Consider the following 19,574-nt stretch of genomic DNA (forward strand, 5'->3'; position numbering starts at 1 on the left):
GAAAATGGACAGGAGGCAGGTGTCTTCAGAACTCATGGTTTGATAGAAAGAACTGAAAAGAAATGAAATGAGATAAGTAAGTGAAAACTATAAAGATAGTTTTTTACGCTCTACAAATGTGACATTGCACATCATTTTTAATTTATATGTAGTAAACAGATAATGTAGTTTGTGAATACTTTTCACAGTTTGTAGCTTGTCAGATATTTGTTTAGAATTCCTGACAATTGACCACAGTTTGGCAGCAGTCTCTCTTCTTAAGAACTAATTCGAATCCTGAAATGTCTTGTGGAATGCTAACTGTTGTGCCTATTTCCTTCTGACAGCCCTTCTGACCTCTGTGTGGTGCCTTCTCCAAATGAGCACACTGCAGAGGTCCATAGGTTACTTAAACAAAGTGAAGAAATTTATCCTCACTTTAGTTTGAACAGTTTTCAGTAAAGTATCAAACTCACTATTTGGCCAGTGCTGAAGTCCCTCACTACCTCTTTGCAGATTCAAGAATTATATTACTTTCTTTCACATTATCAATCTGCATTATATAGTTAGGTTGTTTTACTTTGTCTCCCATTGACATTTCTTTTGTATGCATATACTGAAATGATTTTATTTAATAAGAAAGAACATCGCCTGTGTGGATTTTAAATTTCCCTTATTAAATATTTATATTTTCAAAATGTCTTTATTTAATTGTGTGAGGTGCTTGGTGCCATTTCAAAATAATCTCAGGTGGTAGGTGTAATGACATATCAAAGATTTGACCTTTAGCTTTTTAGGATTCTATTTGTCTGCATTTTCCTCTGCATTCAGTCTTAATTTATATGCTATTTCTCTGTATAACTTAATGAATGGATGTATTTGGCATAAGATTCATTAACAAAAGAAAATATACCTGAATACACATTATTTCTATGCAGTCTGACTAGTGATTTTAACTTCATTTATATCTCAACTATGACAAGTAGAAAATGCTTTGTATTCAGCTGATTGGTATTTGTACAAACCTCATTCATGCTCACTAAGTGAATAGAGCCTGGATCTCCTAAATTGATGATGCCAATTCTCTTACCTCTCTTTTCTTTGCAGTCAGCTTATTATATTTTTATTTACCTAGAGATACTTTTTTCCCAGTATTCTGCCATTTCTTTTTTTAAGAAAATTGAATGTAATATTTACACTGATATGATTCAATTAACATCTTACAGTATCTTTTTGTATGCCGTGGTAGCATAAATAATCATTTGGGTAGCTTTCAGCCTAGAAGCAGAGAAGTAGAATAATTATTATGTATAATATTGCAATGTAAAAATTATTTTCATTTATTCATCTAAGTATATCTTTATTGATTTTTTAGAAATGTATATTTCTAACTGGAGATTTTTGTTAAACAGCTTATTGATCATTCAGCCTGCATATTTATGTTTAAATTGTTTATTCTTATATTTTCTCAGTTTACACAAGTCATTATCCCAAGAAGAAAACCTGAAAGATCAGTTTAACCATACCCTTAGTACCTATGAAGAAGCTTTAAAGAATAGAGAGAACATTGTTTCCATCACTCAGCAACAAAACGAGGAACTGGCTACCCAACTGCAGCAGGCTCTGGCAGATCGAGCAAACATGGAATTAGAGCTCCGGCGCGCAGTGGAGGCCTCCCAGGCGGCCAATGACAGAGTGCAGAAGTGAGTGAAATGATCTTGCACTATTTCAAGAGTATAAAACAAAGCAAAAACACTTTCTTTTAGCAACTATAATATGTTATTTATTACTCCTGCTACTAATAGTTTAAGATAAAAATTCATTGAGCCAAATGGACTTGTTTAGACTGCCTGTCATATCCGTATTTGGGATCAAAAACCATTTAACTTTGGAATCACGGTTACTGTGCAAGGCAAACCATTTTTATTTGATATCTGATCTTAGTTCATGGAAGCCATACTATTAAAATCATTTCATAGGTAATAAAGTTATTAGTGAGGGGAAGAGGCAGTGAAGTTACCAACTTGACTCTTTAGCTTCACAATAATCCTGCTTGAATTCAGATCATCTGTAGTTTTGTAATCTGAGACCTCTAGGCACACAGAATGTGGCACAGTGTAATTGTCATGTATTGTTCTGAAGTATTCAATACAGCTTTTCACAGTGCATAATTTTATTTGTTTATTTTCAATGATATTTGCATTTTTATTAAAATTTAAATAAAGCTGTATAATAAGTCAGTCCTTATGATAGCCAGCGAAATGTTAACAAGTAATTTATCAGACAAAGAATTCACTTGTTAATCTATGGGACTTGAACATTGTAGCAGAATTTTCTAAGGCAGCTTGTAATAGAACTTGTCATTGAAATTGAGCCCTTCTTAATGTATTGTGTATAGCATTACATCATTCACACACCTAATCGCCTTCAGTTTCTAAGACATACATGTTTCCTAAACAATTTTTTTTTAGTTTCACAGTATGAAGAAGTAGTGCTGACTTCAAAGTTTCGTATTTCTCATTACTTTTTATTTGAAAATAAGTTATATCTATTTCTCAACATCCCTGAAATTATATTTTGTATAATAGCCCCAGGTCAGGTAACTCTGTAGTCTAGAGCATTTTAAGACAGATTAGGATTTATGCTTATTAATCTGTACTATCAGTGTGCCTTGAAACTTGTGATTTATGGTGTTATCTTTTTTGCAGATTTAAAGATTAGGTTTATATGCAATCAGAAACTGTAACAGTTACTCACAATGTACATTAATATTCTAAGAATTCCGAGGTATATAGGTAGATCTTGTTTTCTTATAAAATATACATCAATAACTTTTCACAGAATCTGATATAGCTCTGTTTGCTTAAAGTCTGTAAATAATTACAAATTTCAAGTGTAATTATTTTTACATTTTATTTAATTCTTTATATATAATTTTAAAATTTCTCTACATAGCTAAAATTGCTTACAAATGTTTCCTAGAGAGCAATTAGATTTCTAAAAAAATATTTGGAAACATTAGCATACAATCCTTTTATTTTTAGATCTTATCAACTATCATTATCATTTTATAAAAGAAATAATTTTTTTACTCCAAAAAGTAGATATAACATCATCTCAGATAATGCTTAAAATTGAATAAGTTTAACCTTTTGAAAAACACAGTAGAACGCCCTTATTCTGCACATTTTACCACACAGATCAAAACTTTTTAATGGAATGGTATCAATTCAGGGACAGAGTTTTACAATTATGTCATTTACAAGAGTTAAATGTTAAATTTTAATTTAAATGTTTAATCTTTTATTTCGACTTCTAGCAATAAACCTGGATGAAATATTATCAGGCTTCCATTTTCACATTCAATCCACTGTGTTTCATTTTTAATTACCCTCAATTGGGCAGTATATCTTCATTGCAGTTCATGTGAACATCAGCCTATTTTATTGAATTTAAGAGGATAGCCTTCCACGAAACCAATTTATATGACTTTGTTAGAGGTTATTAGTATTCCCTAGCCAATCTTAAGTTTCTGTTATTAGCAATTATTTTTCAAGCTCCTTTGTAAATATCCCAGTATTCCAGGTAATAATTACAATTTACACTTTAAAAGTCCACATTTCCCTTCTGTCACAACCAAATTTCTTGAATAACTGATTTATATTCATTATCTTGAATTTTTTAGTTCCCATTTACTCCTCTACTATTCAGTACACTATGGCTAGTTCCTGTACTACAATTGTTCTTAAGTTCACCAGTAGTTTCCTAACTGTCAAATTTAATGGCCCATTTCTACTTATATTTTTAATATAAAATTAATACATGATCACAGTAAAAAATAAATAAAGGTGGTCATATCTTCAGCAGTATAACATAGTGGTCTAAAAGCTCATCTTCCAGATTCAGAATGCATAGGTATGTGAATTTTGACATTTTGTTTCAAAACACTGTTCTGATTTGGGTAATAATATTCCTACCTCATAATGTTATGTGAATTAGATGAGATAACACCTGTAATGCTTTTAGAACCATGCATGTGACATAGTCCCTTCTCATCATTTTACTCCACAATGCACTCTCTCCTGCTTCAGAAGGGTTCTGCCTTTTCAAGACGGAATGCCTTTATGCATGTTGGTCTGTCTGGATGGAGCCTTTTGCCCTTTCCCCCACCATGAGAAACATGTTCATCCTATGAGATTCAGTGCAGTGTAGAGGATAGAGACAGGCTCTGCGGTCTACCTCCTCTCACTGGCACCTCCTCTCTTTATAGTCTCTTCACAGTTGGGACATCTTACCTCCTAGTGATCAGCTTTTAACTCATGTTCTGACCACCAACTTCCATCAAGTTTAATTACATTGAAAAGGCCTGAAGTCTTTAGTGAACAGTGGAGAGAGAGACCTTGTACTATTTCTAATAATAGTAGAATTTTAAATTTCTATTTTACTTTAGCCCTGGCCAGTGTAGCTCAGTTGGCCAGAGCATCGTCCCATACACCAAAAGGTTGCAGGCTCGATCCCTGGTTGGGGAGCCTATGAGGGGCAACTGATCAGTGTTTCTCTGTTACATTGATGTTTCGCTCTGTCTCTCTCCCCCTTCCTCTATCTCTAGAAGCAATGAAAAAATGTCCTTGGGTAAGGATAAAATAAATTATGTTCTGTTTTAATTCAGAGTTAACAATTTCTTAAATTTTTTAACCTATAGATTTCTGGAAAGGAAAGTTGCACACAATTACCATCCATAAGTCAACCAATGTTTATAGGCAGATAGTCACTTACAGAGTAAAATATAATGAATGCCAGATCTCATTATTCAAAAATAACTTCTTGGGCCAGGTGTTACAAAGCCCAGGTGTTATAAAGCCTATAGTTAAACCAGCAAAAATCCATCCCCTTGGGGTTTTCTCCTTATGTACATCTCTTTAAAAATGTGTATGCTTACAGAAGAAGAGCACATTGTGGTTTAGCTTTTAGATTGCTCTTTTGCTGACCCTGGATGCCCTCGGTTTGGGAGAATTATGTCAAGGTAGATGAACTAAAGAGCAGGTTAAGAACACAGGAATTTTGTAAGAAAAACTCTTAGTACTTTTTCTAAGGACCATTCGTGATCCTCATTTACTAAAGAGAACACTGACACACCAATTCATTCATTGATGTTCTTGTTATCACAGGAGATTTGAAGCTCTATGGTTCTTTATACTGTCTTTATTTTCTATCAGTCCTTCCATTTATAGATAGGTTTCTTACGACCTAGAACAAAAGTTTTCCAAAGGATTTTTAAAATATGTATTGCTATACTTAACATGCCTAAGTGACACATAGTTACTTAAAAGTATTTACAGTCAGGCTTACAAGGTCAAAATATCTGTCAAAGCTCTGGGTTTTACAATAAAATATCTTTTATCACATATCGTCTTTATTGTGGGCCAGATTTATGCTGATACAATTCAAATTCCCTCATATATTATAACTATACAATGAATATATAAGACAAAAATATGTGGGAAAAAATTGTAAACTTTTGAACAAATTTTCAAGAAAAAATGTATTCACTCTTTAAATTTTCTTTTTTTTAATATTTTCCTTTAAAAATTAATTACTTAAAATTTGTATGTGTTCTGGTAATTTTTCATTGCTTAATTAAAATATCTAAGATTAATGTAAAATATTTTATTTTAAATATGCATTTTTTTTAGTGTTATGAAAGAAAAAAAAAACAAAAGGAAGAACCTGTAAAACTGACAATATGTCTTTCCTTCCTTTGGCCAAATACTGATTTCTCTGTAGAAGTTGAAGTTACAAAGAAATTGTGAATGTTCAGCCTGGTGTCCCTGCTGATGAGTAAGACCTGTCTGTAGTTCTCTTCAAGGTATCTGGGGAGTTGCCATAGTGTCACACAAGGGTTTCTAGCGTAGAGCAAACATACTTTCCACAAACTCAGCTGCTTAATCTGTTTGCAGGTTGAATTATAAAACAGGGTAGATGGCTCTGGGTGCAGGGAAGGGAAACAGAGCATTTCCACTGTTTCTTGATTTAAAAAAAGAAAAAAAATCCGGCTATTTTTTAAGCCTATGATTTTCATCAAAAGCCTTCACCAAACTTTTTTATTTTGTTGCTGGTTTCAGAATGTGATTTTAACCACAATGAAAAATAAGTGTGCTAAAATATTCTTACATAGTTTAATATGAAAGCTATCGGTTAATTTTTTTATAACTGCATTGTCTTTTCATTAAAATTACTCTTGGTTCTTGCCAACTTTACCTGTAATATTTTTCCTATAAATTCTTAGTTGGACTGTAAGTTGCAAAGTAATATTAGACATGTCTGAACATTTTGGAAATACTTGTTGATTGAATCAAAGAGTAAGTTTCATAAATTCTCAAATCAGCACAAGGTTTAAATCAATATTTACTATAATGTTGAAAGTTGACTTTGAGTTTTTAGTATTACTAATAAATGGGCCATTTCAAAATTCTTCTTAAATTGCTCTTCAAAAAAATTATTGTGTTTGCAGTTTAAAAGCTCTGTATGTTTATAAAACATACTTCAGCAAATAATAAGCCAAATAGTTCATTGATTTGTAACTTATGTACAATTGAACATCCCAATCAGCTTTAGGAGACATTTTAAATCTAGCTCTAATTAAACATAGCTTTATTGTCATTTATGTATGGAAGATAGACTTAGATGACTCCTAAACAATCATTGTAAGATGTACATCTAACATATTTAACTTTTATTCTTGAACAATGATATCTTTTTAAGAATATAGTATTCTAGATTTATAAATCATACATGTCTTTAAATACATATTTGAGAAAATATGTCTTGTATTTCACCAAATAAGTACGTATTTTATTAAAAATTTAATTCCATTACATATTTATGTAGTGGATCGCCTTTCTTATCCATTGAGTATATAAAGTAGGCTTCTGTAGAACTACTTTTATTATATAGAGATACCTACCATGTTTCGTATATATACAAGGTCTGTCCAGAAAAAGTCCAGCCATTGTTAAAATAACAAGAACAGTTTGTGTAACATCAATGTAACCTGGCAGCCACGGAGAGTGGGCTGGATGTGTGAACATCATGTGTGAGCAGTGATGATTTCACTGTGCTAGTCAGTGAGGGCAGTAGATGCCAGTGAGTGAGTGTGTGTATTGTGTGGCCTTCACATTCAAAATGACCGAGCATGTAGAGCAACGAATCTGCATCAGATTTTGCGTTAAGCTTGAACATTCCTCCTCGGAAACTATTCGGATGATTCAGAAGGCCACAGCTATGGGCATCTGGTGATTGGCAGCTTCATCATGACATGCACCTGCTCATGCATCACATCTTATGCAGAGTTTTTTGGCAAAATGTCAAATCACCCAGATGACTCAACCCTTCTACAGCCCAGATTTGGCACTGTGACTTCTGGCTTTTCCCAAAACTAAAATCACCTGTGAAAGGGAAGCGATTTCAGGCCGTGGATAAGATCCAGGAAAATATAATGGGGCAGTTGATGGTGATTGGTGAGGTCCCAAGGAGCTTACTTTGAAGGGGACTGAGGTGTCATTGTCCTATATACAATGTTTCTTGTACCTTGTATCTTCAGTAAATGTCTCTACTTTTCATAATACATGGCTGGGTACTTTCAGGGCATATGATTATATTTATTTGATTATATTTATATCAAATAAATATATGATTATATTTATTTCTTTATAAAAACTAAAGAATTTTGGCTTACATACTGCTTCAGGAAATGTCTAACTTTGACATGAAAAAGAAACATAGTTTTAATTATCTAGCTCATTCTTTTCCACCAAGGAAGGATTAATGTAGGATTATTAAAATTGGAGCCTAAACCAGAATTTGAGAAATTCCACTGCAGTGGCAAGTGAAGGGTCCAAACTGAAGAAAAAAAGGGATTCTCTAAACCTAAGAATTAACATTTTCCCTATAAGTCCCCCTTTGTAGTTAACTGTACGGAATCAATCATAAACAGCATAAAAGTGGGGGCTAAAATTTCAGTTACCACACCATGTCTCACAGTTGATCTCCTTTGTCGGGAATTCTGAATGGATGACGTGGACTTGGGCTAGTGTCCATGTCTGCCTTCAAGTGTAGATGAAACGTGTTTCAAATGAGCACTATGGAGAGAAGGGAAACAGAGCAAAAAATTAAAATAGTAGAGAAATCATATTTTAGGTTTAAAACTAAATAAAATACAGGAATTGTTATTGTTTTTCATTAACTCCAGTGTTCCAGTAATTAAAAGTCAGATATGGAGTTTCTGTTATTTTAGGGAAATTATAGGATCCATCTAGTGATGATATACATGTTTAACTGCAACTTGGTGGGCTGAAAAAGTACAATAGGAGTTCTTATACCATGGAGATGTGATTTTCACACATATATATGACTTGTCCCTTTCTTAGAGTGCCCATGGGATCTGACAAAGTATCCTTTTCCTTGATTCTGTTCTTAGCTCCACTTAAAAGCCTTCTTACTGTTTAACCCTTGACAGGCTACATAACTCCTGGACACTTCTGTGAATATAAGAGAACTCATCCATCTTACCTGAAAATAGTTGTAAAATTGATAAAAATAAAATATAAATGATTTGAACTTTCTAGGACAGATAACAATAGCACTAACCACTAGTGTACTGCAAGATACTTCTGTTGTAGTAAGAGGGGAAAAGGAAGCTACTGGAGAAACTTTAGAAGTTTTCATCATTTTTCTTGGATGTTTTTCAACCTCATTATATCTGAGAACTCAGAACTTCCTGCTTTGCTTTCTCTATTCTTAAACACAGAAGATTATATATGATGTCCCTGTGTGTTAATGTAGAAAGTGTCTATATTTTTATATTAAAGTCCTTGGTATACTTATCTGAAATCTGGTGGACACTTTCTTAGTAGTTACAGGTTTTTGTTATTTTTTCAAAATATAATTGTAAAAAAAGCTAAATTGTACCACAGAGCAAATTGTACCACAGAAATACAAATTTCCCTTAGATTCTAAGATTCCACCTTCATTTCTCTCCACTTGGTCAGGGATTTGCCCATGTGTACATTTGGCCCTTGATAAATACAGACTAAAAGAATCTTTTGCTTATTTCAGTATAACTTTGACAGTAAAACCAGTCCATACATAAACTTTATTCTTTTTTATTCTTGATCATTTACATTAAGAGTGAAAAATCATTCTATAACAACGTAGTGTATACATTTTCTTTCTTCCTTTATTGTTATATACTGGAGTGGGTAAAAGTCAATTTACAGTTGTGAGTATGCAGAGCACAGAGTTTCTTGTACTGTTAATTATCATATTATTTATTTATATTGTATTACAACTGTAAATCTATTGTTGCCTACACCTGTACTCTTGAACAACTCAAGAGAAAAAATTGTTTCCTTTGGTCCTTAACGTAAGTGTAAATTTAAAAAATAGTTACACTTCTGTAAATTATTCTTTAGGTGTTTCTGAAGAAAGGCATACTAAAAGTGAAAAATAAGACTCCAAATATTACATAGTAAACAACATTTCAGAACTTACTAAACTTACTAATTTTAATTTTTTATTACTTTAGCATCTATACCATTCAAACTGGTAGTTCTTGGAACATTATCATTATTTGACTTTTTCCTATGCCACATTTAACAGTATCTCAAAGCATATGAAAGCATATGTTGTTTTTATGTTAACATATGCCATTTGACAAGCTACATAATGGTAAAAATAACAAACATATTTAAATTTTTGAAACATCTTCCTTGAATTAAACTGGTATGCCTTTTGAGCAATGTGTATTTCCCATTAGTCTTCCAAGAAGTTCTTTACTACTGACTGGAGAGCCTAATCTTTCCCAGAATGATAGGGGTAGCACAGTTCAAGAACAAGAATGAATCTCTGTATAATCACACCACAATGTGAGTGACCCTAAGACAGAGAATTGACCAGATACACATATGGGTTTTAGGAAGACTTTCTGATGCTCTTTTTTAACACAGCTGTGAGAAGAATGTGGCTAAGACCCAATAGTCATTCTTGAGTAGAGCTGGCAAAGGAAACCATGAGGAGAAGAGAATGTAACACATGGGTGTAAGAGAGTACAGCTTCATTGATGGGATCTGAGGGGAATGCCTAATGACTGGAAGAATCAAACTTGGCAATGAAAACACAAAGCTCTTTTCATCAATTCAAACGCAGACTCTAAAGCTGCAGATGGTCACCTCCAGCCTTGTCTATTCATTGTGAGGTTTTATAAAATGGTACTTTGGTGAATACTAATAGATCAAAACAAAGATTTAATAACGTAAAGATGTGGTGTTCACTTTTAAATGAGTATACAGGTCAATGTCTGAGAAAAGGATAAAAAAGAGTACTTTTTAACATGTGGGTCTAAAGCCTTTTTGTTGTTTTTCAACTTAAAAAGTAAATGACATTTATCTTCAAAAATAAATAACAAAGGTACAAATTGTGTTTCATGGAAAAACAATTTACATTGTGAAAAAAAGAGACCAGAATTAGGGTTTAAAAGTACTTTCAATATATAGTGTTTGTTGTTATCCTTTAATATTTTCTTGAAACTCACTGGATAGGATAAATAACTATTTCCATTCTCAAGGATGAATCAATCTAGTTAAAAATTTAGGCCAAAATAGTTAATACTTGAAATAGAACTTTTTCCCTATGTCTCCAGAGAATGCAAAGGAATGTCAGTTACTTCAAGGGAAGTCTTTGAACTTTAATGCAGTCTTGAAATTACATTGCTGTTACTTTACATTTGATTTGCGAAGATTTTAGAAATTTATTATAATTGTTTACACATTAAAAGGTATTTCACTGTATTCAGCTTGTTAGTTATGTTTACATAACTGAATCTTTACTTAAATATGGTGTATTTTTCCAGAATAAATTTTATCATTAGACTTGGTTGGCACTTGGTTAGTTTGTAAAATTCTTGAGCTAAACCCCCCAAAATTAAGCTTAATTATACAAAATAAGTTTAATATATAAACTTAAATAACTTATTAATACTATATTTCTATTATTTTTGAAGCAAACATAATGAGTAAGTCTGTATTCCAAATGCTTTTATCTGGTGACACTAATATATAATAAATTAAAAGGCTAGAACTGAAGGTTAAAAGAAAGGCAACTTAGTATCTAGTAGAAATATCAGTAAACTAACAGGACTCTTGACTGTCATACACTGGGTATGTACACATCATTAAACTGTGTTTCTTCTCAGTTTCCTCATCTGGAAAGTAGAGCTGATATTCTTGCCCTATCTACTGCAAAACCTGATTGTGAGGATCAAATAGAATGCATATGCATGAAAGTACTCTGCAAAGTGTAATGTGGTCTATAAATGCAGGCCATTGGCTGAAGAGTATTTTCTAGTTCCACATTTAAATAAAAAATTATTATTACCTCACTGGAACCAGAAATAATAAATGAGAAAAATGATATTTTAGTCTCAGAGACATAATAGCAAATAGACACAACCCAAATAAATAGGAGAGTAGTTGAATAACCATGGCACATTCACATACTGGAATACAACCATTAAAAAAGGGACTGAAGCAGTCGTCCACACAAACATGCAACAGTACGGTGGTGACCAGAGGGAAGGGGGTGGAAAGTAGGAAGGGGTCAGTGTGGTCAAATGCGTGGTGACGGAAGATCCAACTTTGGGTGGTGGGCACATGACGCAGTGTATCATAGAATCGTCCTCTTGGAGCCCGTATAATTTTAACTAATGTCACCCCAGTAAATTTAAATATAAAGAAAAAAAGATGTCTGTAAACAGATATTAAATGATCTTTAGGATATTATGCTAACTGGAAACTATCTAGTAGTTATAATGTGCTACTTTTTATGTGAGAAACAAAAATTAAAAGGATCAGGAGGGATAAACCAGAAAGAAATAAAAAATGGTTACCTTTGGAAGTAGATGAGAAACAGATGCAGGCTTAAGATAGCAGTGCGACTTTTCGGATTATAATGTTTTGTATAGTTTTGACTTTTGAACCATGTACATGTTTTAAATATTCAGAAATTAAAGTTAAATAAAATATTAAAAATAAACCCTGATAGTGAATATAAATAAAAGTTAATGTACTTAACTGTGTATCAAATTGATAAGATACTTATAAAGAGAAAATAATTCGAGTATCTTTTGATCAGCAGACTTTGACTATATATCCTGAGTGGCATATATTCTAAGGAAAAAAATGCAAAGAAATCTTAAATCTTGCTGAGTTGTACTATTGGTGATTAAGATTTCAAAACTATTTTATGTACATTGTTAGACTAAGCAATTTAGTAGAGAAATAATATTAGGAGACAAGATTTTCACTGTAAAATAAATGGCATTAGGAAAAAGAAATTGTAACATTAAATTTGCATTGAAATTATCCATATGAACTCATCATTTTAAAACTATATACTTTTTCTTAGCTCTATCCATTGAAAAGACCTTAGAAATGGACACACCTAACACCCAGATTTTCATTTTTAAATACACTGCCCATTAATGGGTACCAGAGCTTCCAGGCATGTAGCAAAGAAAGTGCAGAGTCTAGAATATCTTTTTGTGCCAGAAAGCAAGAAAGTACTCAAAGAACTGATAGGGATATGTCAAAAGGAATTGGGAACCAGCTTTAAAGGGTTCCATTGCTCACTAGTTTATTTTGTACATTAGACTAATGAGCAAAATAGAACTAGAGGCATAGAATGATGGAACAGACTGACAGCAGTAAGAGGGGAAGACCAAGTGGGGACTGATTGAAAGAAAGTGAAGAGATTAGTCAAAGAACATCTAAGAAGGATCCATGGGCAACAGTGTGGGGATTGACTATGGAAGTGGGGGATGGGCTGAGCAGAGCGGGACAAAGGGGGGAAAATTGGGACAATTGTAACTGCATAAACAATATTAATTTTTAAAAAAAAAACGTTTCCATTGACCAAATTTGGGACAATTTATGCATCAAAAATTATTTGATTATAGACTATTTAATTGTTATATCTTGGATTCTATAAGGATACTAAAAAGAGCCCTGGCTCGTGTAGTTCAGTGGATTGCGTGCCAGCCTGTGAACCAATGGGTCGCTGGTTTGATTCCCAGTCAGGGGACATGCCTGGATTGTGGGCCAGGTCCCCAGTGGGGAGTGCACTAGGGGCAACCACACATTGATATTTCTCTCCTTCTCTTTCTCCTTCCCTTCCACTTTCTCTAAAAATAAGTAAATAAAATCTTTTAAAATAAATAGAAATGGAGGATGGAAAGGAAGAATCCCTTTTGTACAGAAAAATGACAGTTAATACAGATAGATAGATGGATGCTAGAATAATAGAATTAGAAAATCACCTTGTAATCATGTAGCTAATTCAAACAGTTACCATCCATCAGCCATATAATGAGTTAAAAAAAGCTACTTTGGCACTAGAATCAGTCAGTCTAGTTTGGGAAAACTTACTTAGCATATACCAATAAATTTAAAGCTTAAAAATCAGTGAGGGCTTAGACATGGGGATTTAGGATGTCAAGTGCCTTTGAACAATATTTAGGGATTTATTATTAAATTTACTTTAGGAATTTTTCTTACTCAAATATATGCACTTATGTAAATGATAGCAGATAGACCTAAACCATTCAGCCTTTTATCAAAAGTCATCTTTTACAGAAACTCACTATGCTATGGGAAGGAGGGTGTAAGGAGACTAAATGGTAATGGAAAAAATATAATAAAGATTAAATAAAATTTAAAAATGCAAGAAAAACCCCTCACTACAATATAAAGAATTTTTGCCTGACTTTATCAATATTAGACTAGGTACTGACCCTTTATTTAAATTTTAATATTTTGTTTATCATAGAGTTCTTGTGTTAACTTTGTTTCTTATAATATTATTTGTCTTGATTAATGAGGGTTTTTTAATACCTCCTTAAATGTTTCATCTAAATTTAGTGCCTCATTCATCTCACTGTAGTTCTAACCCTTAATGCTCTGTAAAAAATTTAAAATATACTAATGGAGGGAAAAAAACACTCCTAGTTTACTCTTATTCAAAAAGTAATAACAATGAAAAGTAACCCCATTTGTATGATTTCTAGTGAGGGGTGTTTCATGTTCGGAGATGATAGTGATGTTATGGACTTGAACAAATGTGTTTCTTTCCATCCTGTAGCATTGGGCCAGGTTTTTACTTACATACTGTCCAGAAAGCCTACTACTGCTCGAATTTCTGTTTCTTATGTCATGGTCATTACCTACACTTTTGTCAACTGTTGCTTGTCTTTATTTCCATCATCTGCATAGATCAGTCCTCATATCTATCAACAGTGGGGTTGTAATTGTATTCTAGACCCTAAATGTTGATTTGAATTTGAGAATACATGGTTTTTATGAATCAAAGATAAATCAGATAGAGAAAATTGCTGTGACAATGCTAGCTTAATAAGTTGAATATTACTTTTATTGTACTTTGTAGGCCCCTGGCTTAGTCTGAAGTTTGAAGGTGCATTGATATATTATCTCTGCTAGTCTCCCAGAGGATGTTGCCTGTCATTTGAATTAATCTTGAATAAGGTTGATTTGTATTCCCTGTTAATCAAAATTTGAAATGTTGACATTAGAAAATTTCATTCAGTGCTAATTATATATAACTTTTATGAAAGTTAGGAAGGAAAGAATCCTACATTTTAAAGTTTAGTATCAGCCTAAAGCCCTGTGAAAACAACAGTGAGTAGCTTAGTAAGCCATCTTAATAAGATACCTTAATAAAACTAACCAGCTATTCCAGCTTGCTGCATTTCACTCAGCAGCATAAAAATCAGTGACTCACTTTCTTTATCCTTAATTGAAATTTTTCTGGGTTTAAAATGATCAAGAACCTCAGCAGTGTTACAGCAACATTTCCCAACTTTTCTTGACTCTTGAATCTCTAGTTGTAAGACACTTCCTCTAGATAGAATTTTAAGCATTTTTAAAATTGGTATAAGATAAAGTGGTTAATTTGCGCCGATTGTTTTATAAATTTTATTTAAATACAATCGTTAATATGTATAATGTGTAACATCACATGGTATTATCCTTCAGTTGTAGTAAGAAAAAGCATAATTTGCCCTGGCTGGTGTGGCTCAGTGGATTGAGCACTGTCCTGTGAACTGAAAGGTCACTCATTCAATTCCCGGCCAGGGCACAAGCCTGGCTTGTGGGCCCAGTCCCCATTTGGGGGCATGCATGAGGGAACTGATTGGTGCTCCACTTGAATATCCATGTTTCTTTCCCTCTCTCCTTCCTTTCCCTCTCTCTAAAAATAATTAAATAAAATCTTAAAAAAAGAAAAAGTATAATTTATTAAATTTTACAATGTATTAAGTGTGGTTTAGGGACTAAATACACATAAGAAAGTAGATTAAAGTTAACAACCTGTTATGACATTAAATAACTGCTTGTGAAATGATATTTGAAATTCTTAACATCTTTTAAAATAAAATAATAGTGGTTTTTCAGTCTCCATTTAGTAGAATATTTCCACAAATAGCATATTATGGGTGTTTTGGTTTTTACTTCAATATATGTAAAACTAAATTTAACACACACATACTATTACTATTCCAGTGTTTTCCCTATTTAACTTTTTTTTTTATCCTCACCCGAGGACATTTTTTTTCACTGCTTTTAGAGAAAAAGGTAAGAGGATTTAGAGAGAAGATAAGGAAAGGAGAAAGAGAGGGAGAGAAACATTGATCAGTTGCCTTTCACACATGCCCTACCGAGGACAGAGCCCACAACCCAGTCTTGTCCCCTGACAAGGAATCAACCCTCAACCCTTCAGTTTCTGGTACAACACCCAAGCAACTGAGCCATACTGAGCAGAGTAACTTTGTTTTTGCTTTGTTTTGTTTTTGTTTGTTTGTTTTTGTAACAGCTACTAAATTGGTGATCTGAGTAGTTTGATCAAATGAATGCAATTTAGAGATCTGGTGAAGAGATTCTTGAGGTCAATTTATAGATATGTTTTTATGCCCCTCATTAATTTGTATTTCAACATCAGTATACTTACTACTTCCTCTAAGTATTCAGTGGTCCAATAAGGGTGGAAATTAAACAGCTTACAACTGAGAAAGAAAAAAAATTATGTTTAAAAACAACATGTTGACCATCAATGTTCAGCTGAATGATAAATCAACTTAGAGATAACATCATGAACATACTGAACTTCACTTAACCTCCACTTTGCTCATTCATATGCACTTAGAAGTCTTTAAACTTGTGCATTTTAAAAGTCTTTATAAAGAAATAAAGTAAATGAGTAGATCAAAAACTGTGGTACATTTACACAGTGCAGTACTATGCAGCAGAAAGATAGAAGGAGCTCCTACCCTTTGTGACAGCATGGATGGAACTGGAGAGCATTATGCTAAGTGAAATAAGCCAGGCAGTGAAAGACAAATACTGTGTGATCTCTCCTATAAGTGGAACCTAATCAACAAAACAAACAAGCAAGCACAATAGAGCTAAAGACATGGAAATAAAGAACAAACTGACAGTAACCAAAGCTAATGGTGCGGGGGGAGGGGAAGGGTCATCAAGGAACATGTATAAAGGACCCCTGGACAAAGACAGTAGTGGGGGAAGGCACCAAGGGGGTATTGAATGTGGGAGGTGGGGTAGGTAGAGCAGGAGACATTACTGGGGGGAAATGGGGACAACTGTAAATGAACAACAATTTAAAAAAAAGAAATATTCCTCTCAGTTAATCTCTACCTATTATCTTTTTCCCCCTATTTTCAAATAAAGAGCTCTCCTTTTCTTCAGTCTTTAACCTTTTCCTTTAACCTTTTCCTGACCATTTTAGTTCTTTGAACCATCTTCATTTCTGTTAGTAGCCAGACCATATTTAGAACCCAGAACTTTAAATAAAAACCTGATTTGTCTATGTGTATATTATCTGCCATGAGTAATATATAGTGTCTTCTTTAAGGCCAATGATTTCATCAAGTAAAAACAAAAAAACAAATTTCAATCCCTCACTGTTAATTTTCTTCTTTTTAAAATAAAATATATTTTCAAAAAAAGAAAGAAACTAAAGTAAAATAAAGGAAAAAATATGAATACTAATTTTATGCTCTGGCTTCAAAAATAGAAGTCAGAACAGATACTACCAGCGTGGGCTACATGATCTCCTGTGAATTTTTAAATTACACATGAAAAAATGATGCTTTATAGATTTTAACACATACAGTGTTTAAAAAAACATTTCCTCTAAGATATATTTTTTAAATGGGCAAAGAATTTGAACAGACACCTCTTCGAGGAAGGACATACAGATGGCTCAGAGACAAATGAAAGGATGCTCCGCATTACTAGCCATCAGAGAGATGCAAATTAAAACCACAATGAGATACCACTTCACACTGGGCAGAATGGCCATCATAAGCAAAGCAACAAACAACAAGTGTTGGAGAGGTTGTGGAGAAAAGGGGACCCTAGTGCACTGCTGGTGGGATTGCAGACTGGTGCAACCACTATGGAAAACAGTATGGAATTTTCCCAGAAAACTAAAAATGGATCTGCCTTTTGACCCAGGAATTCCACGGCTAGGATTATAAATCATTTGCTAGAAAATGTATGTTATAGCATATTGAATAAATGGTTTCTTTTTGTATCTTCAGAAAACAGAATATTTTTCAGAACAAAAATTTAAGTGTATTATAAAACAATTGACTGTATCCTTTAAAATACTAAGTACATATTTTTTCATATCAAGTCTGTGCTAGTCCAGTTCATTCCATTTATCTTTCCTGTGCCAACACTCCAATTTTTCTCTGAAATATTCCACAACTTGCTATCATATACCAGCTCCAGAGCTAGCTTTTCCTGTTTACTGAGTATGCTTAGTATGTTCTATAACTAATAAATTAATAAAACCTTTTCTAATATACAAATATCTAATAACTGAAGTGATTATTAGGAAACTATATGTGAACACAAGTCCAAAAAAGATATGTTGTGATTATACTGACTCTGAAAACATTTGATTTTCATAGAATGCATCATTTACTGTATTGTATAAATTGATTGTAGTATTGCTCATAAATTGTGAATAATAAACCCAGTGAATAATAGAACAATAAAAATGTTTATATCCTAGGAACACAATTTAAGTAATCATGCCACAGACTCCATGTTAGTGGCATCTTTGAATAAATTAGTACATATGAGTAATAATCATATTTCGTGTTTAGGGAGTGAAGCTGGAACCTGTTAATAAAATTTGTATTCTTAGTAATTTAATTTTATATTGGTTTCATATGTTTTTCTGTATCATATCATGATGGATAGCAAAAAATACACTAAAATTTTTAAGTAGCATTTAAGCAACAATTTAAACACAATAAACTCTACATTGATTAAATAAATGTATTTAGAAGTGAATAAAATTAATACATCAAAGAATTTACTTAGCAGTCATGCCTTCCTGCTCATTTTAAAATAATTCCTGCCTAATGTAATATTAATTACTAATAGAATTTGACCAAATCTTATTTTTTAAATTTTTTGCACAGGCATATTGTTCATATCATTTTCTTTTTACTAAATTTATTAGGGTGATATTGGTTAATAAGATTATGTAGGTTTCAAGTATACAATCCTGTAATATATTGTCTGTATATTGCATTGTGTGCCCACCACCCAAAGCCAGATCTTCATTCATCACCATTATGTTTGACCCTCCTTACCCTTTACTACTCTCCTCCCTCAAAATTTGCCCAAGTCTTAAATAGCTAACTCCTCTGTCTGTCTGATTCTTTAATTAGACTCTACTCTTTTGAGATGACATAGCTTTAATACTGTTTTCCTGATAGATTTTATCACTTTCAAAAATAGCCCTTTTGACTTCTGGAAAGCAGTTGTTTCTATTTATAATGGATTGATGTAGATGTGATAATAGTTATTATAAAGTGAAAACTAAGTACAAATAATTACAGTTGAATTGATTGAGGAAGTAAATGAGTTATAATAACCATGTCAGATAACCATGTCAAAAAGAAATGATTTTCATTTTAAATTTAAAAAATGAGAGAAAATTTCTAGTAGATGAAAGGCCATGATTTCACTGTTTTTTCAATTATGATTGCAGTAAGCAGGATCTTAAACAATTTTATTTGTGTCTTTATTCAATAAATATTTTTAAAATATGTACTGCGTGTTAGGCAGTCACTACGTCAGGCACTGATGAACAAAATCAGACTGTTCCTTGACTTCATGAAGCAAAACTTTCTGGAGAGACAAGTATTAAATATTCATACAAATAAGTATGTAACTAACTACAAATTGCATTTAATTCAATAAGGAAAAATTCCTATGAGCTGAAAGGGAATAAACAGGGAGATCTAATTTAGATTTGTGTTAGGGGAAGGCGTTTTCTTCTAAGCTGGGACAAGAAGCATAAACAGGAGTTAGCAGGGGGAAACCTTGCATGTGGAAGCCAAAGCAAAGAACATGGCACGTTGGAGAAACTGAGGGAAGATTTCAGATATTACTTATAAGAAGTAATTCTTCAGAATTGTCTATAAGTCCATT

At 32.8% G+C, this 19,574-nt stretch overlaps 1 protein-coding gene across 4 annotated transcripts in view; it reads left to right on the forward strand.

The window, feature by feature from the left end:
• The window catches only part of MIPOL1 (mirror-image polydactyly 1), a 306,644-nt gene that overhangs the window by 256,322 nt on the left and 30,748 nt on the right, over positions 1-19,574 (forward strand). For all 4 annotated transcript variants that reach the window (XM_045848602.1, XM_045848604.1, XM_045848603.1 and 1 more), the window contains exon 12: positions 1,452-1,682. In XM_045848602.1, the coding sequence (XP_045704558.1) occupies positions 1,452-1,682 (231 nt within the window). The remainder of the gene's footprint in view (positions 1-1,451; positions 1,683-19,574) is intronic.

The sequence above is a fragment of the Phyllostomus hastatus genome, unplaced genomic scaffold (assembly GCF_019186645.2).
Source record: "Phyllostomus hastatus isolate PE091 unplaced genomic scaffold, TTU_PhHast_1.1 phas_contig_62, whole genome shotgun sequence".
NCBI classification, from domain to species: Eukaryota; Metazoa; Chordata; class Mammalia; order Chiroptera; family Phyllostomidae; genus Phyllostomus; species Phyllostomus hastatus.